This window comes from Ictalurus punctatus, chromosome 7, assembly GCF_001660625.3.
Source record: "Ictalurus punctatus breed USDA103 chromosome 7, Coco_2.0, whole genome shotgun sequence".
Taxonomy (NCBI): Eukaryota; Metazoa; Chordata; class Actinopteri; order Siluriformes; family Ictaluridae; genus Ictalurus; species Ictalurus punctatus.
In genome coordinates, this window is record NC_030422.2 from 8,331,170 (window position 1) to 8,356,542 (window position 25,373).

The following is a 25,373-nucleotide window of genomic DNA, read 5'->3' on the forward strand; positions in this document are numbered from 1 at the left end:
GGATAGGCTCCAGGTTCAGCGCGACCCCGTAGGATAAGCGGTACAGAAAACAGATGGATGGATGGATCATATCACAATACTGGAAGACCAATTTATCGACACGATATGCGTCACATTAAATTGGTTTCCTAAAATAAAAAAAGATTTCATTGATGTTGAATTTTATTAAAAATTATCTTTCTACTATCTTTAAAAATTATATGACTACTTGATAGGAGGATAAAGAGACAATTCTGTAAAAAACAAAACAAAAAAAAAATTAACATTTTAAAGAAAACACTACATAATTAACATCAATGGAATTTATTCTTAAATTAGTCTTAAAAACCAATGTGAAAGAAAAAAGAAAGAAAAGGCATGGATCGTGATCCACATATGTTGGTTCAGGAAAAGAAAACGTTTCACTTCGGCTCATAATTATAGTGGGAGATGTTCCATTTGCACTTGATTCAGAAACGTTGTATTCTTCACTAACCCTAGCTTCTGTGTGTTTGTGTGATTGATTGACAGGAGCTCTCCATGCTACAGTGTGAGGTGTGCATACTGGTGTTCTCGTTGACGGACCGCCATAGTTTCCACCGTGTGTCTCAGCTGCGCTTGCTCCTGAGGGAGAGCCACCCCAACACTCCCATCATCCTCGTGGGCAACAAGAGCGACCTAGTGCGCTCCCGTGAGATCAGCACAGAGGGTAAAGACCAAGGCGCCATTTTAATTATTGAACAGCTCCAGTAAGGCACCTAGTTCATTAGTAATAATAGTGTAGACCACAGCGCTCTTAAACTCTCGAATCTGATTGGTCAGAAAGGTGATTTATTTTTTACAATACTAGCTTTGATGAGTGCCGGGTGTCATTTTTTGGGACTCCTTCATTGGGACTTGTGAGGCAGAGGGTCCACAGTAGGTTAAATCTAATAATGCCCTTATTCATTCAGTCTTGCTTTCACTGTATTGGGCAGTCAATCTGTTACTCTCTGTGCAGTTCAGTCACAGCTACAATAGAGTACGGGGGGGACTAAAATGAGCCGTAGGTGCTTATTGTGCAGTAATGGTGACTACTTGTTTTGGCAGATTTATTTAGTAATGAGATTCTTCTTCTTTCATTTGGCATTTTCTTCATTCTATTTTCACTTTTTTTGTACGTTACCCACAGTGCAGTTCGACAATCTGCAGCTAGGTAGCTGAGTCAAGTCTCTGCCATAACAGTAATATAGCCATGTCGAGTCCAACGTTTGCACCAACTTGGATTTCTCATTAATACGAAGTTAGTGTAAATGAAAATGAGCTCTCGCTCTGTTTGTTTTTAAGCGCTAACTGTAAAACTTGTTTGTTGCCTCTTCTGTTTTAAATAGTTTTCTCGTATTAAACTGCATCATATCTGTGCTACCAGTGGGCCTCATTGATCATTCTTTTAGTAAAGCTGTGTGTAAACGTTTTTGCGTAATCCAAACCAAACAAAAATTTGTATTTTTTATTTATTAACTTATTTTATTTACAAAAAGTTTTAGAAAAGCATTCCCAGCACAGCTCATTTGAATTTAGTGACAAAACTGAAGAAGTGGCAGAGGTGGAAATTTTGACTCACTACTATGCCTATGAATTTTTTTTTAAATAACAGAATTTTTATAATATTAATAATTACGTGCTAAAACTTCTGTCAGCTCACGCATTTGTTTCCGGCTCATGGCTATGTGCAGGCTGACCGGCGCCATGCCTTTTTCCATGATTAAACAGTTTGTCTTTATGTATGTGTTTGTGTTGGTTAGCTTTCTTTATTTTTATGCTCGTTAATTAATGCCAATAATATAAAATGGCTGGTTTTCACAAAATCACCTTGACGGTACTTGTAGTCCCTGACCCAGTGAACTAACATGAAGATTTGTTTTTGATAGAAACTCCAAAGCACTTCAATAAGTCACTCTGGATAAGGGGGTGTCTACTAAACGCTGTAAACATGATAAAAGAAGCAGTTTAACCCTGATAGTACATTCCAGATTTAAAAGTGCAGTAATCCATGCAAATTGGAGTCAATCAAGTCGAGGTTTACGTTGGGTCGTCTTCATATGTGGAGATTTACACACACTCAGGAGCACGAGTAGGATACAAACGTTTTTTTCCTGATATATGGTATTTTCATGGATACCAAATTTTTTTGTATAAACAACCGTATGATCAATTTACGCATAAATCCGTTCATATTCAGCTTGATAAACGGGGCCCCATGCCCTTATGTGATATCACAGGAATAACAAAAATTTAGCACCAACCAACACATTTTCAGAGTGCAGTTCTCCTTTAAATAGTTCTGGACCAGTGCTTACACACACTATGAGCATCTGCCTGGAATGCTTTTAAAGCCTCATGTGGCACGGTAATGTGATTTCTGCAATACGCCACATTATCTAAAGGATAGTTCTGGCGTTCCAATCCACTGAGTGTGCAAGGGAGAGTCCTAAGGGAGCTGTGAACCGTTTGATGTTTGAACACACCTGATTCCATTCAGGAAGGGCTCGATAATTGGCCTGGATGAGGTACACAAATCCCCTGGGACTGAGAACAGAAACCGCTGTCCTATTTTGACGCTGTATACCCAGCTCAAGGTCTTCTGAAGACACCAGTGTTTTAGAAGTGACTGGGTTGAAACTAAACACTGTAGGAAGATCAATAGGTTTGCGTCCTGTCTACAGTCTGTTTGTAGGTGTGTTTGGAAGATGTAGCAAGCGCTGCAGTCTATTAAATATTCAAGTATATAATAAGTAAAAGGTCGAGGTGATCAGCTAATTCCCTCTTTAATATAGCGTTGCTGGAAAATAGGAGTTAAACTCAAAACATGTCCACGCCATAAGATGAGGTGGTGTGCTTCTGATCATGAGCAGTTCCATACCCTCTTCATATTCTTCTCTTCTCATCATTCTGGTACGTCGATCTTTGTCTCATCTGTCCATAGGAGGTTGTTCCACAGCTGTATGGGTTTTTTGGCATTTTGAATAAGTTTTTGACTTTAATCCCAATAACTCTTCCGGTTTTTGAGTCTTAGCATTGGTTTACATCTTGTGGTGAACCCTCTGTATTTATTCTGGTGAAGTCTTCTCTTGATTGTTGACTTTGACACAGGTACGCCTTCCTCCTCGAGAGTGTTCCTGATCTGGCCAACTGATGTGAAGGGGTTCTTCTTCACCAGGGAAAGAATTCTTCTGTCATCCACCACAGTTGTTTTCCGTTGTCCTCCAGTTCCATTTCCTTTCGGTGTTCCCGATATACAGCCCCCTCCTGAAAACTATTGGAACAGAAAGGCACATTTTTTATTTATTTTTTTGCTGCAGACTGAAGATGTTTGGGTTTGAGAACAAAAGATGTATATGAGAAGAGAGTTTAGAATTTCAGCTTTTATTTCCCGGTACTTATATGTAGACGTGTGAAATGACCACCCATTTTGTAGGTGAGCAAAAATATTGGAACATGTGACTAACATAGGTTTCTTGCTACCCATATGTGTTCTGTTAGACTGATTGTTTTAACAATAAATAGCTCTGAACATCTACTCTTGGTTTTAGCCTTCAGTTTCACCTGTGAAGAACTGCATTTGTTGATAAAAAAGGATAAGTCAACATGAAGATCAGTGAGCTGTCTATGGGATAGAAGTAAGCCATTTTGAAGCTGAGAAAAGGGGCAAAATCAATCAGAGGCATTGCACAAACATTGGGCATAGCCAATATAACATTTTGGAATGTCCTAAAAAAGACAGAAACCTGTAATGTACTGAGCAACAGACACCGAATGGGTCGGCCTAGGAAAACAACAACAGCTGATGACAGAAACATTGTGAGAGCTGTGAAGAACAAAACCAGAAACAACAGTCAGTGACATCACCAACACCCGCCACAGGGCAGGGGTGAAGGTATCACAATCCACCGTCTAAGAAGACTTAGAGAGCAGAAATATAGAGGCCATACCACAAGATGCAAACAACTCCTCAGCTGTAAGAACCGTGTATATATATATATAAAAAAAAATTGCTCTAATTCTGACAGTCTTCACCTGATTTGGATTTAAATACCCTAAAATTAAAGCTGAAGGTCTGCATTTTGATTTTCACAGTCATCTGTTCAATAAACTGTGTTAGACAGCTAAAATAATAATACATTTTGTCAAAATATTTATGGACCTGACATACTGTACATAGCCAAATACAAACCCTGTGGCGGGAGTAGAGAGCGTTTCATTGGACGAACACAAGACAGGGATGTATCATCAATTTTTTTTAATGATAATGCTATTTTGGTGTTTTCTTCCCCTCTACTATCAAGGGTCAAGTTCCCAAAACTCTGAAACACTGAAATTTCTTTACGTTTGCACAACACTGAAGGAAAGAACGAGAAAGAGAGAGAAAAGACAAAGGAGATGGGGATTGCTGAAGGAGGGAGGGGCGGTATTTTCATATCACTGTGCTCAGCACACATATCCAACATGGATATTTTTAGAATCCATCTTTCTTTTTTCTTTAATCAAACTTTGACCGTATATCTGGTTCCAGACTGTGATATGCGGTCGTGAATTAGAATAAGATTCATACAAAAGATTCATTGCTTCTCAGCTATGTTGGAGGAATATGAGCTCATCTTTACTCAGTGTGCCACATGGTGTCTTCATTTCAGCTATATCAACCCCCCTCCTACCCCCCCCCTCCAATTTGGTGCCAGTTGGTTTATGAGAATATCACAATTTTATAGCAGCACCCTTTAAAATGATATTTTAAATGGTCCCAGTCTGTCAGTTTTATTCTCTCTCTCTCTCTCTCTCTCTCTCTCTCTCTCTCTCTCTCTCTCTCTCCTCTCTCTCTCTCTCTCTCTCTCTCTCTCTCGCTCTCTCAACCAGTTCCTTCTGTCCACTTGTGTCTCTCAGCAGCTGAGTCAAGTGCTGATTTCTTTGTGAAACTTCTCTTCCCTCAGCCATTTTACTCATTCTTTCGCATATTACATTTACAAATATGTGTATGCATGTATATGCATAACCTAAAATAAAACCTATAAAAATAGCAGTTTTTGCCTGCCCCAACCCACTATAACCACACTTTACATAATTCATACTCCATTTAATCTCATGCTTGAATCATCCTTTTCCACATGTCGTCCATTATAGGCCATGGGGGAGAAAAGGCAATTTCCGTTCATTCACTCAATCCTGTTACCTGAACACATTCACTCCTATGTAATACAGTGTCACATATTCGACAGGAAGTTGCATGATCCAAATTTCCTGCAGATCATGGGAAGAAGAAAAGTAAGTTCTTTCAGTCTGTTTTTTTTTAAAAATTCATTTTCAATGATATTGTGATAAGACACCCCCCCCCCCCCCCCCCCGCACAGTGTTCTACTTATACCACCGTGATTTACCAAAGATTGCAATGTTTCATTTAATTAATTTATAAAACATTGCACATTTGAACAGCGTATAGTTAGATTAAATGTTGTGAATGTCTGAGAGACAAGTTAGTTCCTGTTTTCACTTTCAACAGCAATGTGGTATTATATTAATAATAATGATAATAATAATAATAATAATAATAATGGGTTTTAACTGCTAGCTGGATGAGTTTACAGTTTACTGCTACTTTTAGTGCTGTATAAGCTCAGATACACCATGAACCTGACCAGGACAATGTGTTTACTGAAGATGAATGAAGGATGAATGTAGAAAATGGAACAATAATTTTTTATTATATTATTTTTTCCCCCCTTTCAAATCAGATCAGTACAGTACAGCTGTTTCTTACAAAATCAGTGTTTAGTGCCTTGGAGTAATAACTACATCGTAAATGAGGTTACGCTTTAATAGAGCTCCGTGTAAAATTTAAACGCCTCAAATTAAGCTGCCACAGAAGTGTTTATGATTGATAATACGATTCTGTATAATTGTCCTCAGATTAAACATCACCAACTGTGCTGTCATTTTATTACAACATGAGCTTTCATTTCTTAGAAGCACTTCTGACAAAACATAAACCAGGCTTTAAACTTTGTCATTTGGTCTTGTCATTTTTGTAAACCTGTTCTGGGAGCTCTGTTGATCTATTAGGTTAGGTTATTACAGTTTTCTAATATGGAGTGTGTGTCTCAAAAGTTGCAAAACTGCTTGCTTATGATTAACAGTTCTCATATTAGTTTATGTTTGTTTGGCTTTATGGTGTGATAGTAGGCATTAGAAATTGGTCTCTGTCAGAAATCACTCCTGCAGAAATCGATGCTCTCCCTGAATTACAGCCTATTTTATCAGGGTAGACCCATAAATTCGCATTGACTTTCGATTGATTCTTATATCACCAAAAGTGGTGGACATGCTGATGTAACTTACAACAGAAGCTACTTCAGCATCCAGGGTTTTTTTCTCTATATATCAGTAGGTTCAGTTTTGCTAAGATCTGAAGAAGTCTGAAAAAAATTGTGAGTAATTTCACTAGTAGAATCGTACTTATAATCAAAAAGACTCGTGTCCTCATTATTCTTAGTACTGTTTGCCTTAAAAGTATACAGTTGTTGAATTTCGCTCTTCAGAAGGATGGTTTCCATTTTGAGTCTGGTTCCTGTCAAGATTATTTCCACCTGTCATCTCAGGGAGTTTTTCCTCACCACTATCACCACTGGCTTGCTCATTAAAGATCTAAATCTACATTGAGATTTCTGCAAATCTGCTTTGTGACAATGTGCAATTATTAAAAGTGCTATACAAATAAAATTGAAATGAAAATTGTGGCCTGTCTGGTGAGGTACTGAGGACTAGGGATGGAAAAAGTACAAGCCTTAAGCAAAGGGATTGTCAAACTTAATATTCATCAAAGCATTCTCTCTCTCTCTCTCTCTCTCTCTCTCTCTCTCTCGCTCTCTCTCTCTCCCCCTCCCCCCTTACCCAAACCACGTGTGCTATTTAATAAAAAAAAAAAATTTTTTAAAAATTCATACGAAAGATTTGCGGATGTGATATTTGGGAGACTATCTAATTATGTTCTATGAAATACAATCTTTCCAAAGCTAAATGGCCTTTGCAGAGTGTGTGCGCAAAGATAAGAAGAAATAAAAAAATTTTTAAAAGTCCTGGCATTTCCTGCTTGTTTTTATTTATTCAGGACTGCAACTTTATTAGGAACACCATAACAATACTGGGTAAGACCCCCCTTTTTGCTTTTCCTTTGCTTTCTTTTGCTTTTTTTGGAGTTCACAAGGTGTTGGAAACATTCCTCTGAGATTCTCCTCCATGTCGGAATGAGTGCATCACATAATCACGGTGTGAATGTCTACCACATCGAATATCTAGCTTTTTCACCATTTCAGGCTTCTACCGCATCCCAAAGGTGATGTAATGGATTCTGATCTGGTCAGTGGGGAAGCCATGGAAGTGCACTGGATTTACTGTCATGTTCATGAAGCCAGAGACTGAGTGCTTTGTGACATGGTGCATGCTGGAAGTAGTCATTATAAGATGGGTAAACTGTGGCCATAAGGGAAGGCATGTGGTAGTCAATAATATTCAGATAGTCTGTGGCTTTTGAACGGTGCTCGCTTGCTATTAAAGGGCCCAGTGTGAGCAAAAAAACATTCCCCACACGATTACACCACCTCCACCAGCCTGGTGGGTCCATGGATTCATCCCGCTGATGCCAAATTCTGACTTTACCTGCTATTTGCTAGTAGCTATTTGAGTTACCGTTGACTTCCTGACCACTCGAGCCAGTCTGGCCATTGTCGTCTAACTTCTGTCATCAACAAGGCATTTGCGGCCGCAAAACCACTTCTCACGGGCTGTGTTTTGTTGTTTTTGTTTTTTCTAACCCTCTTTTGTTAATTCCCAGGAGATCAGCCGTTTCTGAAATACACAGGTGGTCTGGTGGTCACTGAGATCACAATTTTTCCTCATTCTGATGTTTCATGTAGCTGAAGCGCTTGATCTGTATTTGCATTAAGCTGCTGTCAAAAATTGGCTGATTTTACAATTGCATGAATTTGCAGGTGTACAGGTGTTCCTAATAAAGTGATCGGTGGGTGTTTCTTGAGTAGTGAATTGTTCACTTGTAAAGAGGGCTACCGTGACATGCCCTATAAAAACCTGAGAGCGTTTGAGGGATCCTGCTGGGAGGTAGATGTGAAGATCCCCAAATCAAAACTTGTAAGACCCAAGTAGTAGCGCAACAAAATGCTAAACAACAAAAAGGTAACAACATTATGGGGTTTTTTTTATGAAGCTATAGACATTTACAGATTTCTTGCTTTTCTTGTGCTTTCTCAGAAGCCCACTCCAACGCCATGATGTTCGACTGCGTGTACCTGGAGCTCTCATTCTCTCTGGATCACGGCACTAATGAGCTCCTGGAGACGGCGGTGAGGGCTGCCAGGGGCCACAGCCTGGGACCTGGCTGGACCGAGGGATCCCCCGGAGGTGGCCGTCGTCAAAGCCTTACCAGCAGGGCCAAGCGTTTCCTGTCAGGCCTGGTACCGCGCTCACACCATGGCCGCGAGCGCATCCGTGAGCAAGAGCGACACAAAGGCTGCCGAATGCTGCGGCAGAAATCTCGCTCCTGTCATGACCTCAGTGCCCTGATGTAGAAGGGAAAGATTAGTAACTATAGACAGAAAATGAAACCAGAAATCAATTTTGTCAGGTTAAATCCATGAAAACATTGTTTGTTTTGGCATCATTCAGTCCCCGCTGAAACTATTAGAATGCAAAGGCCAGTTCATTTGATTGCGCTATACACCAAAGACATTTGGGTTAGAGATCAAAAGATGGATATGAGACAGGAGTTTAGGATTTGAGCTTTTATTTCCTGGTATTTACATCTAGATGTGTTAAACAACATAAAACATAGAATATCAGACCACCCGATTTTTAGGTGAGCAAAAGTATAGAAACAAAACATTGAAGTAAATAACACTTAAAATATAGTTGCATATCCCTTGCTTGCAATAACTGTATCAAGACTGTGACTTGTTTTCAGGAGGTGAAATGTTGCTCAGTTGGGTTAAGGTCCGGTGATTGACTTGGCCAGTCTAAAACCTTCCACTTCCACTCAATGTTTCATTCTATGTTATGTAATACATTTACATATAAATACCAGGAAAGAAAAGCTGAAATTCTGAACTCGCTAATCTCAAACCCAGTCTTAAGTGTACAGCAAAAACAATAGGAATTGGCTTTTCCTATTGGCCAGTAGTTTCAGAATGGACTGTATATACGGTATATCATACACGTGGCGGTCTGGGAAAACCCTTTGGCTATCGCTGTAGCTAAATTCTGGAAACCCAAAAATGCTGAAAATATACTTTGACAGCTTTACCTTACCAGGTGTCCTCATCAAAACAGAGAAGCACTTACACACTTTGTACAAATGACAGCAGACAAACGTTTTTAAACATGTTTAAATGACCTATAAAAAAGGCATTAATAACAACGTGATTTAGTTTTAGCCAACAGAACTGACAAATGCAGCTCATGATTTTTCTTTTTTAAACCTCAGGCAATATGAGAGAGATGTGGATGATGCTGATAATCAAAGTGAGAACTGATTTCTGATTGTAAACTTATAGTTCTGTAAAATTTGGCAGCAGTGTTGTGTTTTTCTATCAGTAGATTAGGCTATAACAGTATAAGTACATGGGCGTGGCGTCTTTCAGTGGAATTGGAATGAAAGCTTTAAATGCGATGTTCTCCCTTTCCAATTTTGGAGGGCTTTCAAATATGGTACCTTTCCGTCTTGTTTGAGATGTGTGCAAATAAAACAGTTCAGGAAAGTCTGGAAAAAATTGTTAAGGGTTTTCCCAAGCTGCTACACTTATATAATGACAGACATAGAAGTTGAACAGAGGAAGTTTACTGAAGACTTTATCATTTTTGTTGTTTCATAAATCAATACTTAAGACGAAGAAGGAAAGAAAAAATATCTCCTTATCACACACTTACACAGGCAGTTGTAGTGTAGCTCCTTAAGAAGCTTTATGCTGAAATTAATCTTGAAATGTAAGACAGTATTATAATTAGTGCATGGAGATGTAGAGTTTTCATATAGTAGTACCCCCCCACCCCCCAAAAAAAGACCCAATATCAGTCTTTAAAAAAATGATTTTTTCTGCCCTTAAGAATGTGGGGCATCATAAATAAACATATCTCAATCTTTTTGACTAGGTATATATTAAGACATCTATAGAATGTAGAATTGTAGGAATTATGAGCCCTTTAATATTTGGGATTCTCTTCTCCTGAATATTCTTAAATGAACGTTTCACTCATACAGTACATGGACACCATTTCTTTCGTTTTAAGGACATGTTAATAGATAGCTGAATGATGAAAGAGATATATGATTTACCGCATGAGATTGTGGAAATACTTTGGCGATAATTTCACTTCAGTCCTTCAGTTTGACACGTTGAATTTAGCCACTAACTTATTTGCACTAAAAGTAAATGAACAGCACAGGCAGACAGACAAATCTCTGAGAGAAATACTTTTTTTTTTACTCTCTCTCTTTCTCACTTACACGCACAGTCTCGCTTTACCCCCAAGACTGCAACTAAATGTATGCCTGAACGATTGCTTGCACTTGAACCACATTCCACACAGACATAGATTATAGCCATGTGCAGAGAGCAACAAGCTCATATATATATATATATATATATATATATATATAATGTATGTGTGTGTATGTGTATATTTGTGTGTGTGTGTGTGTGTGTGTGTGTGTGTGTATATATATATATATATATATAATGTCTTTTTTGACTACATATACAGTAAAGAAGCAATACTATGGAAGTCCTACGTCTTTATCCACAGTCTTACACTGTGTTTCAATACTGTTTAAACACACCCATGTCCACTTTTGTGACTCGATTGATCATGTCTTGCCACTTGCAGTACAAAGAATATCTTAAATTGGCTGCAAGCACAATGTAGTGCTGAACAATGCACACCAAGTCATATTAGCTTGCTAACTAGCTACACAAGGGCCATATTCGGAATCGCTGACATAAGTTCAAAAGCAGTGTCAGTATTTATTTAGTGCCCCATTCAGTTTATTAAAATCATGCAGTTCATGCCTCCCAGGTTGCTAGATTTTCATCTTTGAGTAGATGCGCCAATGGATTATTTTAACAGCATCTAAACCCCCGACTTAAACACAACAACTTGTCTTTACACCCCCCAAGACAAAAAGAAACTAAGCTAGCTATATGCACATACACTCAATAAATATCTGTAATTGCCAGAGATGGTGTAGTTGGCTATATTATTCCTGATTTAAATGCAGCAAACATTTAAATTGCTTTCCTAAACTGCTTTATCAGCCATTTGATACTGCTTTAAAAGAAAAAAATATCTAATGAATTTCACTTGCGCTAATAATGTATGTGAAATGGAGGAGGAAAAGAAATCACCCAAAGGATAATAACAAAGGGATGTTAATGAGAATTAATGCAACAAAAACACTGTTTAAGTGCAGTGAAGTAGTCTTCAACCACATTTTTCATCAGTACAGCACAATGTCATTCAGTTCATTTCTAATTTAGGGTTCCTTGGTGAAAATGAGACTTTAGAGCAGGGGTCATCAATTGATGGTCTGGATGTGGACAACAAAGTATTTCAATGGATCGAATCAAATACTTGGAAAAATATTGTAGCAGAGTTGATAACCATATGAATAAAAATCATCTAGTTTTCCAAACATGAACTTGCTCCTGAACTGCAGCAGATCCTCTCTTACAGTTAATCCAATCACATGATGTTATGTAAATTATTTTTAATAGCTTAAGGCAAACCAGAGACTAGCTATGGAACTAGAGCTCAGAAAGTAAAACCCTCTATGATCTAATTAGCAATCTGTTTTTAGAAAAAAAAAAAAAAAAAACAACAACAATGTTTAAAGACCCGTTTTAAGCAAGGAATTTTACATAAGCAGACCTTTACAAATTTTAGCCGAATATCCCTGGCAAACTATTTAGTACATGTCATCCTATTGTTTTATGTCCTTACATTTAAACGCTTCCCTTTTTCTACATGATCGTACTTGAATTGATCTCGAGGAGCATTGTTGTGGGGGCTGGCCACACACGCTGATGCAACACCAAAACGTTCTGGAAACGTTACTCTGAAGTCAACATCGCAGTGTCATTTCATTGTCAAGTCATGCATTATTCGCTGTTGATGAACGTTGCTCAAAGTCTTTTGGGGGACAAAAAGGGAAAATAAAGATAATTTGTACTCCTTTTTTGGCTTGTGTCTGTTTTTGTCTGAAATAAATTCTTATTATTTATGCGCCTAAATGTTTTGTCTACTAAGCTTGCTAGCAATGCCTGTGTTAGAGCAATGTGTATAAAAGCAACTGTTGCATTGTGGGCAAACACTGGACGATGCAGCCCAAAGGGCAGATGGTTGGGACATGAGGTGAGGTAGGAGGAAGAGGATGACGGATGATGGTTGCCTGGTGACGGTTGTCAGGGAGACAGAGTGTGACTCTCCTAAGCTTGACTTACAATGTATGAGTGGAGTGGAATGACTGCAAACATCCATACCTATCAGTCTATATCTTTCTCTAAAGCTGATTTATGACAATGTCTCTTAAAAGCACTATACAAATTAAAAGAGGAATTTGATACTGTCATTATTAATAATACATAATCTTAATACCCACTCATTTATACCCCTTCATTTAAAAATGGTTTAAAAAGTACTTTTTGAGTCATTCATTTACACATAATGATAAATAGGAGTTGACATGCGGAAAGGTGAACCATCACAATTAAATTTTATTTGTATAGCGCTTTTTGCAATGGACATTGTTTCAAAGCAGCTTTACAGAAACAAATATACACAGGACAGATTTTAAGTGTGTGAATGTATCCCTAATGATTAAGCCAGTGGCGACGGTGACCAGGAAAAGCTCCCTAAGATGATATGTGGAAGAAACCTTGAGAGGAACCAAACTCAAAAGGGAACCTATCCTCATCTGGGTAATAATGGATAGTGCGAAAGTAAAGGGAAGTTCATTCTAGTTTTTATATGAAGTCTGTTTTGTTGAATTGATCCACTGTTCACTAAAGGAGACGAGTGCAAAATTGTATGTGGTAATTGCAGTCCTAAGGCCATAGCAGCAACCGTAGTTCCAGCACCACAGCGCAAGTGTCCATGTGAAATTGAGGTCCAAAACCATTTCCATGATACTTCAAGTGGCACCATCCTCAGCAATCTCCAGGCTGCACTGCTTGGGGCCGTCCTCAGTAGCAGAATGTAGCCTCCAGTTGATGAGAACTCCAACCAGAGGTAGGGCATCTGGATGGATCAGGCAGATCTGGAGAGCAGAATGGGTTAGGATTACTGGCATCTCCTGAGTATCATCTGTAGCTCGACAGAAGGAGAAAGGGAGAGATTGTTAGTATGCTTATTATCCTGTAATGGATAAGACTGTGTACTTTTTTTTATGCATAAAAAAGTCTACTCATGGTAAGCTTGAGTAAACAAATATGTTTTCAGCCTGGTCTTAAACACTGAGACTGTGTCTGAGTCCTGGACACTATTTGGAAGGCTATTCCATAACTGTGGGGTTTTGTAAGAGGAAGCTCTTTCCCCTGCTGTAGCCTTCGCTATTCGAGGTACCAACAAATAGCCTGCACCTTTTGATCAAAGTAGGTGTGGCGGATCATAAAAGCTCAGGTAGTGTGGCGCAAGACCATTTAATGCTTTATAGGTTAGTAATAGTATTTTATAATCAATGCGAAATTCTACTGGGAGCCAATGCACTGAGGGTAAGATCGGGGTCATGTGGTCATATCTTCTGGTTCTAGTAAGGACTCTTGCAGCTGCATTCTGAACTAACTGGAGTTTGTTTATGCACCTACTGGAACATCCAGACAGTAAGGCATTACAGTAATCCAGCCTAGAGGTGATTAAATCATGAACTAATTTTTCTGCATCATGTAGTGACATATTTCTTATATACACAATATTTCTGAGATGAAAGAAGGCTATCCTATTAATATTATCTATATGAGAGTCAAATGAAAGACGACTCCATAATCACACCAAGGTCTTTTACTGCTGCACATGATGAAACAGAAAGGCCATCCCGAATTACAATGTAATCACAAAGCTTACTTCTAACTGTATGTGGTGCTAGTAGAAGTACCTCTGTCTTGTCAGAATTAAGCAGAAGGAAGTTAATAAGTCACACAAGTCTGAGGTTGTGGAGCAGGTTTTTCTTTATTTGGCTGTATTCATCCTTCCCTCAGTTCTGACCAGTCTCCCATTCCCTGCACCCCATACCATGATGCCACCATGCTTCACAATAGGAACAGTATTACCAATTGATGAGCAGTACCTGGTTTTCACCAGACATAGTGTTTGGAGTTCAGCTCAAAGAGTTACAACTGATTCCATCTGTTTAATCAGTTGCGCTTAGCTTTCAGTAAACTCAGAAGTGGCGTCTGTCTAACCACGCTACCACAAAGGCCTGATTAATGTAGTATTTTTGAGATAGGTGTCCTTCCAGCAAGTTCTCCCATCGTTGCTGAGGACTTCTGAAGCTCTCTTTGAGTAACCAATGGATTGTTCGTCACTCCCTGACCAAGGCCCTTCTAGCCCAGTTACAGAGTTTAGTTGGATAGTCAGCTCTAGAGTCCTGGTGGTTTAATACCACTCTTGTTTACAAATGATTAATGAGAAATCCAATATAGAAAGAGCAGAGATAGCAGTATGATTCAGCTATATATAGATGAACCTAGAAGTTATAGCTTGTCTATCTATAAGCTTTTCATGATTTAAAGTTTTACAGAACCTACTGTGACTTTCTCTGTGTGTAATTTGCATTTATATTATTTGCATTCAGATGATCGCAAGCATGTATGCAAGTCTGGCGCATTTAGGGCCTTTTCCACTCCTTTTCTTTTTTTGCTGTCCATGTTGATTAACAGTATTTAAGGCAGTAGTATCTAAGGCGGCTCTCTGAGTGTAAACCTGTGTGTTATTTGACCAGCCTAGAATCAATCGACCGATTAGGGATTTCGGGACCTCACCCTCCTTTTGCCTCCTGTATGGGGTCGAAGGAGGCTGAACAACAGAAATACTTGTTGCAGGATAGCCTAAATTAAAATACTAAATTCAATTTATTGCGTCACCAACCAACGGGCCCAGTGGGAATTCTCCCAGTTCTCCCGATTAGCCACCCCAACATCGATTAGTGATCACGAGTTTCTGATGTATTTACTTCCTCAAAACAGCAAACTGTACGGTCAATGCTATGGATTTAACCAACTAACAAGTCTATTCTGATTGATGTAAAGTAAATACTACTATAAAGTCATTTAAAGTAGTGAAATGATATTTTAAATGACATTTAAACTAAATCTTGGATCATGTTAATTATGAAGAGTAATAGGCAAGTGAAATACTTATTAAGCATCTTATTTTGATTATTAAAGTCTCTTCAATTATATTTTTTATTTGACTCAACTATAGACCTTCTTACAGAAATTGGGTTGGGCCTTTTTTTTTTTTTTTTTAAATGGTGATTTGCACTGCAGTGCTCTAAAGGTCACTCGTCCGTAAACCAAGGTTGTAAATGTCAAACTTTCTCGAAAGATCTCTAAATATATAATTTATTTTAACTTTGCCTTTAGCGACTAAGTGAGTAATGACATCTTAGATGTACAATGTTACATTTACCAGAGCTTCTGCTCCATTTTTAGACGCTACATTTATAAAACATGAGGGGGGGGGGGGGGGGGGGGGGGGGGGGGGCGTCATCTGAGACATCCTGGTTGAAATGGTTGAAAATGAGAACCATACTCCTTTGAGAGATATGTGGAAATTAAATTTATTTTACAAATTCAGGATGCCATTTAGCATGTAAATATCACTGCACATCAAGAGTAAACCTGGATATATATGGCATTCAGAAAAGAAAAAAAAAGGGAACCATTGAATGTAGCTACTTGACAGGAATAACAATCATATAATCAGCTATCTGGATGGACAATGAGAAAAAAAAAATCTTACACTGGCAAAAAATACAAAGTGAAAAGATCATTTCTGATCAGTACCATCCCCCATTTGTGGGCATTCTGAAATATACAGATATGTCCTCATGATTTTATTTTTAAAATAAAAATGCAGGTGATTTATCCCATGCTGTGAGGGTCTCTTGAGTATTTCAGCTAGCAGCATTTCAGCATCAAGGCTTTCCTCTTACTCTGTGCAGACATATGGCGCCTCTGCTGCATGCACAGCTAGTTGGTGCTTCCTCAGGTATGCCACACTACTGAAACTCTTCTCGCACTCACTGCAGTGATACATTGTCTTAACTTTGTGGTTCTGCAGGTGTCGCTGTAAATTGCTGGAGCTGCTAAAGCTGTTTCCACACTCCGAGCAATTGTAGACTCTGGCCCCCGTATGGATCTGTTGGTGAATTTTAAAGGTATCCTTACGGATGAAAATCTTGCCGCAATCATCACAACGGAACTCCGTCCTGGTCGAATGGGTCATCTGGTGGGACTTCAGAGTGCTGGAGCAGTTAAAACCCTGACCACACTCTGTGCAGTGGTGGCGTTGCTCGTTTTTGTGCATTTCTTCATGGGTTCGGAGATGGGAGGAAGCAATAAAGCTTTTACCGCACTCACGACAATGGTACGGTCTCTCCATAGAGTGCGTTCTCTGGTGGACCTTCAAGGACGGCATGTATCGAAAAGTCTTCTCGCACTCAGAGCACTTGTAGTTTCTTTCGTCTGAGTGGACTCTCCGATGGACACTCAGTTCGCTTGACGATACAAAATTCTTCCCACACTGATCACAGCTGTAGGGCTTTTTGCCTGTATGAATGCGTTCATAAACCTTTAAAGAATTCCGACGCTTGAAAGCTTTGCCACAATGACTACATTTGTATGGCGTCTCACTTGAGTGGATCAACTGGTGTGACTTAAGGTGGCAGTCACAGTCTGGGCACTTAAACGGTCGTTGTTCCTGATGCGTTAGCTGGTGAGTGGTAAGGCTCTGCTTCCACTTAAAAGCCTTCCCACACACTGAACAACTGTAGGGTGTCTCTCCTGCATGTTTGTGCAAATGAATGTCCAGATGAGCCTTCAGAACAAATCTCTTATCACATTGATGACAAGCAAAGGGCTTTTCTCCTGTGTGTATTGCCTTGTGTATCTTCAAGGCTGCTGATGTATGGAAAGACATTCCACACTGGTCGCACTGGTACAGTTTGATCCCCTTGTGTCGCTGTATATGCAGTTTTAACGTGCTTCTCCTACTGAAGCTTGTCCCACACAAAGTACAGAGGAAAGGCTTCTCTCCAGTGTGGCTTCTTTCATGGCATATCAGGTCTCTCTTCCTTGTGAACTTCCTTTTGCAATAGGCACAATAGAGTAGACTCTCATTCGTATGTAGTCGCTGATGTAAACTAAGTTCCTTCTTCCTAGTATATTGCTTTCCACAGGTAGAGCACCCATACAGCCACTGTACAGAATGGGATTTCCGATGGGTTTTCAGGGCTGATGTGCTTTCAAAACTTTTGCCACACTCATGGCACAGATTGGCTCTCAAAGCCATTAAAAATGATGGGGCATTTGACAGAGTTTGGGCTTTCTGATCCATTGGGTCCATACTTGTGCTTGGTATGTCATTGGAAGATTTTCTTGCAGTGGATCTCGAATGAGAAGAAAGTATTTTCTTCTCAACTTTTACAAACTGCTCTTCATCCTTTAATCTGAAAAGATGCCAATTGTGTTGTGAATTCGAAGTAATTCTACATTCACATAGTAAAGTGGATATAAAAAGTCTATACACCGCTCTTAAAATGGCAGGTTTTTGTAAAATTAACCAAGAAATAAAGAATGTACAAAAACCAGTTGTATAAGTGTACACACCCCTATATACTTAGTTGAAGTACTTTTAGATTTTATAACATTATTCACTCTTTTTGGGTAAGAGTCAAACAGTTTGGCACATCCTGATGTGGCAATATTTTGCCATTCTTCCTTGCAAAAGCATTCTTACTCTAAGCCCATTTCAGGTCACCACACAGATTTTTGAGTGGATTTAGATTTACTCTGGCTGGGCCATTCCAAAACCTTGAACTTGATTTGGTGAAGCCATCCCTTTGTTGATCTGGAGGTTTGCTTCAGGTTGTTGTCATACTGAAAGGTGAAATAGCTCATCTTAGAAGCCTTAAGGTTTTGTGCCAAAATTAACTGGTATTTGGAGTGATTCATTATTCCATCCAGCTTGATTAAAGCTCCAGTTCCAGCTGAAGAAAACAGCCCCAAAGTCTGATGCTGCCACCACCATGCTTTCCTGTGGGCATGGTGTTTTTTTGTGTGATGTGCTGGTTTTTTGTGCCAAACATGTCTTTTGGTATTATGGCCAAAATGTTCAACTTTGGTCTCATTAGACCATAACACATTATTCCACATGGTTTTGGTGATTGATATATTATTTATTATTTTTTTGATTAAAAAAGGCTTCTTTTTTGCCACCCTACTCCATAGCCCAGAGATATGAAGAAATTGTTGTCAAATGTAGGGAGCAACCAGTACTCGCCAGAAATTGTTGCAATTTCTTTTAATGTTGATGTAGGCCTCTTGGCAGCCTCCCTGAACAGATTTCTCCTGATCTTCTCATCAACTGTAGAGGGATGTCCCATTCTTGTCACTGTTGTGCCATGTTTCCTCCACTTGTTGATTATGGTTTTTACAGTGTTCCATGATATATCCAATGCCTTGGAATGTTTTTGTAACCCTCTCCTGATTGATATTTTTCAACAATGAGATCCTGTACCTGTTTTGTAATCTCTTTCTGGCCCATGGCCTTTCCAGATGGATGTTACCAAGATGATGTTAGGAAAATCCTATAGGAACAGCTGTACATTATCTAGAGTTAATCAGTCACTTTAATTGATGGCAGATGTCTACTAATTAGTATTTATCATGAGTTTGAATGTGATTGGTCGATTCTGAACACTGCCATATTCCCAATTATAAAAGGGTGTGCACACTTATAAAAGTTGGGTATTGGAAGTTTTTTGTTTTTCTTTTTATCCCAAAAAACATTTCTGGGTGTTTGTCACTTGATATTTATATGATGTAATTTCCAATATATTGTAATTTCACAATAAAGGTGAAAAAGGTGCTGAGATTGAGATTTACTCAAAGATTGAGATTGAGATTTGAGATTTACATCACAAACACCTGCCATTTTAACAGGGGTGTGTAGACTTTTTATATCCACTGTAGGTATGAGCAAAATAAACATCATACATATGTGCATCTTCTGGGCTGCTTCTGAAAATACAGAACACAACAGTTTAATATATGGTGACAAGCTCAAATTTCTAGTCATGATAGCAAAAGTACTTATGAACTTTACCATTAAATGAGTGACGACATCAGTTTTAAACCTGTTTGTGTCAGTTTCTTGGACGTTAAAATAGGCAGATATTTTCAGCTCTATTGGTTCATATTTTAGCCTCATCTCCTTTGCTGTACCATGTCACAGTGCTCGCTACCTTTTGAAGCCACATCTTTATTTGTGTCTGCCAAGATTGTGAGCCAAGCATATGACAGAACAGTTTGATCGTTTACATGGACCCTAATGCTTTTCTTGACCAAATGCATTCTGCTTTCATTCCCATATTACTTATTATCTTCTTGTTGCTTCCATAAGCACATGGTAGTCAGCCTATCCAGTGATAAAATCCTTACAAATTAGGTCGGGGTGGACAAATTGCCAACCCAGGCACTCAGGACAAGCACATTACATTCAAACTACACACAAACAAACCAAGGACGTGGTCTGGCTGTTGGGAGGAACTACTTTTACTAGGAATATCACAAAACTATAACTCTATCTGTTAGCTCAACAAGGTCACCCCACCTTTAAACACTTAACTGAGTAAAAATGAAGATGCTAGTCAGACTCAAATACTGTATAACGCATGAAATACTTCATTACCAGAGATATTACCAGGAAAGGAAGAAGACTACAGCTACATAAAGTCACCCTGCTCAGGGGTTCACGTTGTTGGCTCAAATTTAGCCTATTACCCAAAAACATTTAAAACTCAACTTAGAAGCCAATACTCACATCTACCTCTGAGCCCAGTTGGAGATAGAAAAAATACACCAGCCGTGAGTGAGAAGAAGCAAGGGTCCAGCTTTATTGTTCCATTCCACCACACGAGATCCACACCGATGAGAATTCTCAAAAGTGATCCCCCTACCCTGAGCTTAAGCTCCAGTATTTATACTGTATTTACACACTAGATAACCCATAGGTTTCCAGAAAAGGCCTATTTCACTTACCCATAGAATTGAAACCAGGGGTTTTAATTTACACATAAAATCAGAACCCAGGCATTTCCAACAACCCAGGAAACAAAAACCCAGAGTTTCTAGTTACCTAGGTGGTCAGAAACCAGGATTCTCATTTACCTAGGGGGTCAGAAACCAGGATTCTCATTTACCTAAGTGGTCAGAAACCAGGATTCTCAATTCCCTAGGTAAAAAAAATGACGTAGACAAGACGACTAAACAACCGGGAGGGACCTTGGTCTTATCGTTATCTCGAGGGGGGGGCAGTTTGACCCAGCCACCCTTATAACTGGCTTTCTTCATGGTTCTCTAAAAATTAAAGCTTTCCTTGCGAGACGAGAATCTTCACCATCTGAATCATGAGTAAGTTATATTTTTCCTGTATTTCTCGTTTATAATTTATTTTCATATTTGCACTATATTTCTTATTTTATATATATTTATACTACTTGAAAAGCGGTTTACTGTACTTCCAACTTCTTAATATCATTACAGTTCTACTGTCCTGCATATCCTACTATTCTGTTTTTTTATAGAGTTTCTCTATTACTATAAGATATTATTAAAGTTATTCATGTGTGTGTATGAGAAAGAGAGAGTGTGTGTGTGTATGTTGTGTCTACTTGCCCGCCCTTGACTGTACGAGTGTGTGTGTGTGTGTGTTTTTAGCACTCCTCAGCTCGTACACTTCTTTCGACTTTTTGACTAACAACCCATAAAGATCTTTAAAGTGTTTTACCAATTTATCCACCTCTGACTAAAACCGCTTCTGTATGTCTAGGTGCCGGTGCCCGTCGTCAGTCCCTTCTCTCTCCGTTACTGGACCTGGATCTGGATCTGGACCTCCCTTATGTTTATTTTATGACATTTTTTATCCACAACAACGTACTTGCTTATTTTCCATAGTCTGTATTAATGCACATAATTATTATGTTTGAGGAACATGTTTGTTAGTTGACACTTTTTATTAGAGTTAATTGGACCTCCAGGCAAGCATAACATGGGACTGGGCATGCAGATTGGAGCTTTGACCTGCCCGTTGGGCTAGCTAATGAATTATTCATTTGCCCACCCCTGTGGGAGGGTTGAATAACAAGCCAACAGTCATTCAGAATCTCAGAATGCATTTAGACTGAAAAGGTTTTCTAAAACTAGCATTTGTCTTTAACACACAAAAACATGAGGAAATAAAAAATAAAACTTAACACAGATTTTCTATGGTTACAGTTTCACCCAAGACACTAGAGGTAGAAATGATAGTTTTGGTCACTTGCACCCCATCAGATTAGCTGAAATTGATCAACTTTGAAGAAGGCTTTAAGCTCTGCCGACTTGGCATAATCATTTTATGTCATATATCCTTGAAAAGCTCCTGAAATACGAGTCAACGTACGTGTCATTATATGATATACATGTCAATTTCCTTCATAAACCATACTAACTGGAGTGAAAACACATTGAACCACATTGTATTTTTATCTTCAGAATCTTCAACTCTTCTCCTTGAAGACTTCTAGAAGACCTGCATCCATGAACTTTACACATTCTTTCTAACCCCTAAGTAGAAGCATATTATAAATCAATTATACAACCAAAGTTGCTCATTATATTTATTGTTTAAAAAAAAACAAACAATTAACCTGTAGGGCCTTGCCATAGTTATCATATATACAGTGCCCTCCGCTAATATTGGCACCCTTGGTAAATATGAGCAAAGAAGGCTGTGAGAAACTGTCTATTGTTTAACCTTTTGAATTAAAAAAATAAATAAATAAATCACAAAAATAGTCTGTTCTCAAGGATCTCAAACAATTGCAAACACAGGTTTATCAAAAAACATCTTTGTTAAATATATGTGTGCCACAATTATTGGCACCCCTATGAATTCATATGAGAAAATATATATTTGAAGTATATTCCCATTGATATTTGACATTTTTTTAATAGACCTGGGTGACTAGGAACAGGAAATTGTTCAATCCAAAGAACTCATTACACAGGTCATAGAATGTATAGAATGGGCTTCGGGGAATCAGACATCAGAACGCAGTGCATACAAAATAAACCAACTGATTACATACATGCCATATGGGACTGCACACCAGTTAAGCACTTCTGGAAACAAATCACTGAAAAAAAATAAAATCTTGTTTTCTAAATAGCACCATCCCACTTACCCCTTCACTTTGCCTACTTGGAAATACATCTGGGATCAACATTACAAAGGAACACACAATAGTCCTATTTACAGTGCTAACCATCACCAAGAAAACCATACTAATAAATTGGAAATCAAAGAACAACATTAATATCACATTGTAAAAACCTAAGGGACTACATAACAATGGAAAAACTCTCTGCCTCAATCAAAAATAAAACTTTCAAATTGAACTCTATTTGGACACCACTGATCACCTACATACACCAGGGAATCGCCTTGCAATAGCCAACAATACTTCTTCTACAGACCAACCACATAATCAAAGCCATACCACACATCTTAAACAGGATGCTCAGAAACACATGTATACTACACTATATCCCACTCACCAATACTAACCTTTAAATACAAAATACAACACGTAGGAAAAACATGAATAAAATAAAATAAAACAAATAAAGTCTTAATGGTCCACCAAAGTGGGGGGTAGTAGCAAAGAAAAAAAAAGAAAAAAAAGTTGTTGAGCTTCACAAAATGGGAAGTGGCTATAAGAAATTAGCAAAAGCATAATTAAGAAGTTCCAGTCAACCGGAAATGTTATGAATCAACCTGGAATTGGACGTGTGTCTATAATGCTTCAATGTACTGTGAAGAGGATGGTTCGAGTGGCCAAAAACTTTCCAAGGATCACAGCTGGAGAACTGCAAAAGTTTGTTGCATCTTGGGGTAAGAAAGTCTCCAAAACTACAATCTGAGGTCACCTACATCACCACATCTTCAGTTTGCCAGACACTACTGGAACTTTAAATGGGATCAGGTTCTATGGTCATATAAAATCAAAATAGAGCTTTTTGGCAATAAACACTGGAGGTGGTTTTGTCACACACAGAGAGGTAGCCATATGAAAAGTACCTCATGGCCACGGTTAAATATGGTGATGGATCTTTAATGTTTTGGGGCTGTTTTTCTGCCAGAGGACCTGGACATTTTGTTAAGATACATGGCATCATGGACTGTCAAATATCAACAGATATTAAATGAAAACCTGACTGCCTCTGCCAGAAAGCTTAAAATGGGCCGTGGTTGGATCTTCCAGCAGGACAATGGTCCAAAACATACATCAACACAAAAATGGTTTACTGACCACACAATCAAGGTCCTGCCATGGCCATCCCAGTCCCCCGAGTTGAAACCCATAGAACGCCTGTGGGGTGAACTGAAGAGGAGAGTCCACCAGCGTGGACCTCGAAATGTGAATGATCTGGAGAGATCCTGTATGGAGGAATGGTCTCAGATCCCTTGCCATGTTTTCTCCAACCTCATCAGGCATTATAGAAGAAGACTCAGAGCTGTTATCTTGGCAAAGGGAGGTAGCACAAAGTATTGACTAAAAGGGTGCCAATAATTGTTGCACACATATAGTTAAAAAGTTTTTTTTTTTTTTTTTTTTTTTTTTTTTTTTTTTATAAACGTGTGTTGTATTTTGCAATTGTTTGACATCCGTGAGAGCAGAGTATTTTTGTACATTTTTATTTTTGAAAAAAGATCAAAATGTTAAACAGACAATTATTCACAGCCTTCTTTGCTTATATTGACCAAGGGTGCCAATATTAGTGGAGGGCACTGTAAAATGAAAACTACATTGCAACATTTGGGTATAACCAACCATTATGCAGGAAGTACACATAAATCTATAGTCTATATTATATTTATCAGACCAATATAGGCTTTTCTAGATATCTAAATATATAGTACCTTATCTTTCAAGTTTATTAAAAGGCTATTGAACAACCTGCTCAAATATGCACTTACCATTTTACCCTCTGTGTTCCTCAAAAGGAGATTTCCATTGTTTGATCCTGACAGCTCAGAACTCACATTTTGTAAAGACACCTTACACAATGTCTCTCTCAAACAAACAGGACATTTCAGAGATTGCATCATCTCCCAGTAACTTTGTACACAGCTTTTGCACAACCTGTGGGAACATCTTAAATCCACAGAATTGTTTAAACAGCCCAAACAAAATAAACATATGCTGTCCCCAGGGGGAATTAGCCTTCGAACACTGGCCATATTGCTACACAATGGAGAAAATTATGTTTAAAAAGGGTCATTCAATAATATCCCTGCTACAACTACAAACACTTAGTTAATTACTGACAGGTTTGACTTACTGCCATCCCCCCCCCCCCCCCTAGTCCCCCCCTAGTCCCCCTAGTCCCCTAGTCTGGGACTAGGGTGGCTGACTATAATGCTGATTAGTAATGTCAGCACCACCTTCTGGAGAGGATGACAAGTCTTGCTCTCAGTAACCAGGGTTATTGAACTTTTTCTACCTCTTATCTACAACTTCTATTCCAGAACTTTCCTGACAAAACATATTGAAGTTCAAGTTCACATTATTTATAGGCCGACATGTCTTTTTACTTAAACCCATTGAGTGACCAGTCCAAGAGGCTCATAACTGAAGGACATTAATACTCAGTATAAAAGCGAGGTAGCATATAACCGAACTGATGAGGATCATGCTCACGAAGTATTGTTGTTTGGCAGTGTTAGAATTTGAACTCACAACCTTTGCATCAGTAGCCCAAAGTCTTTAACCACTGAGCCATCACTTTTGGCATACATTATATGTCCAAAAGTTTGTGGACACCACACCATCACACATTTGATTGATTGATTGATAGATATAGATAGACAGTTAGATAGATTTGCTGTTACAATAACCTCCACACTTCTGTGAAGAATTTCCAGAATTTTGAGCGAGGCTGTGGGGATTTGCCCATTCTGACACAAGAGCATTAATAATGTTGGGTGAGGAGGCCTTGGCTGTGCAGTCATCATCCCATTTCATCCCAAAGGTG

At 38.7% G+C, this 25,373-nt stretch overlaps 2 protein-coding genes across 9 annotated transcripts in view; one reads left to right on the forward strand and one right to left on the reverse strand.

Moving 5' to 3' along the window:
• The window catches only part of rem2 (RAS (RAD and GEM)-like GTP binding 2), a 38,238-nt gene extending 25,987 nt beyond the window's left edge, over window positions 1-12,251 (forward strand). Inside the window, exons 4-5 of one of the 2 annotated variants that reach the window (XM_017473269.3) lie at window positions 511-688; window positions 8,275-12,251. In XM_017473269.3, the coding sequence (XP_017328758.1) occupies window positions 511-688; window positions 8,275-8,591 (495 nt within the window). In that variant the 3' untranslated portion in view covers window positions 8,592-12,251. Of the gene's footprint in view, window positions 1-510; window positions 689-3,111; window positions 4,303-8,274 lie in introns of those variants that run through there. The other variant, XM_017473270.3, reaches the window with a different exon arrangement.
• A 135-nt stretch (window positions 12,252-12,386) lies between these two features.
• On the reverse strand, window positions 12,387-24,672 carry si:ch211-119o8.6 (uncharacterized protein LOC556659 homolog). Of its 7 annotated transcripts, none has more exons than XR_008396752.1 (3): window positions 24,316-24,664; window positions 23,648-23,859; window positions 12,387-13,383 (listed from the first exon to the last, which is right to left on the reverse strand). XR_008396752.1 is itself a non-coding variant. In XM_053681764.1 (3 exons), exon 3 carries the CDS (start codon window positions 17,635-17,637, stop codon window positions 16,222-16,224), a length of 1,416 nt encoding a protein of 471 aa, XP_053537739.1. In that variant the 5' UTR covers window positions 17,638-17,740; window positions 19,290-19,313; window positions 24,316-24,672; the 3' UTR covers window positions 15,787-16,221. The 7 variants fall into 7 exon arrangements, 1 of the variants encoding a protein (XP_053537739.1); XR_008396754.1 differs by having other exon boundaries at window positions 12,387-13,330; window positions 24,316-24,659; XR_008396751.1 differs by having other exon boundaries at window positions 12,387-13,377; window positions 24,316-24,654.
• Between the last annotated feature and the right edge of the window lie 701 nt (window positions 24,673-25,373).

What these genes read in the sequence shown, in the direction of transcription:
- si:ch211-119o8.6 (XM_053681764.1), bottom strand. Translation starts at nt 17,637, where the DNA reads ATGGACCCAATGGATCAGAAAGCCCAAACTCTGTCAAATGCCCCATCA.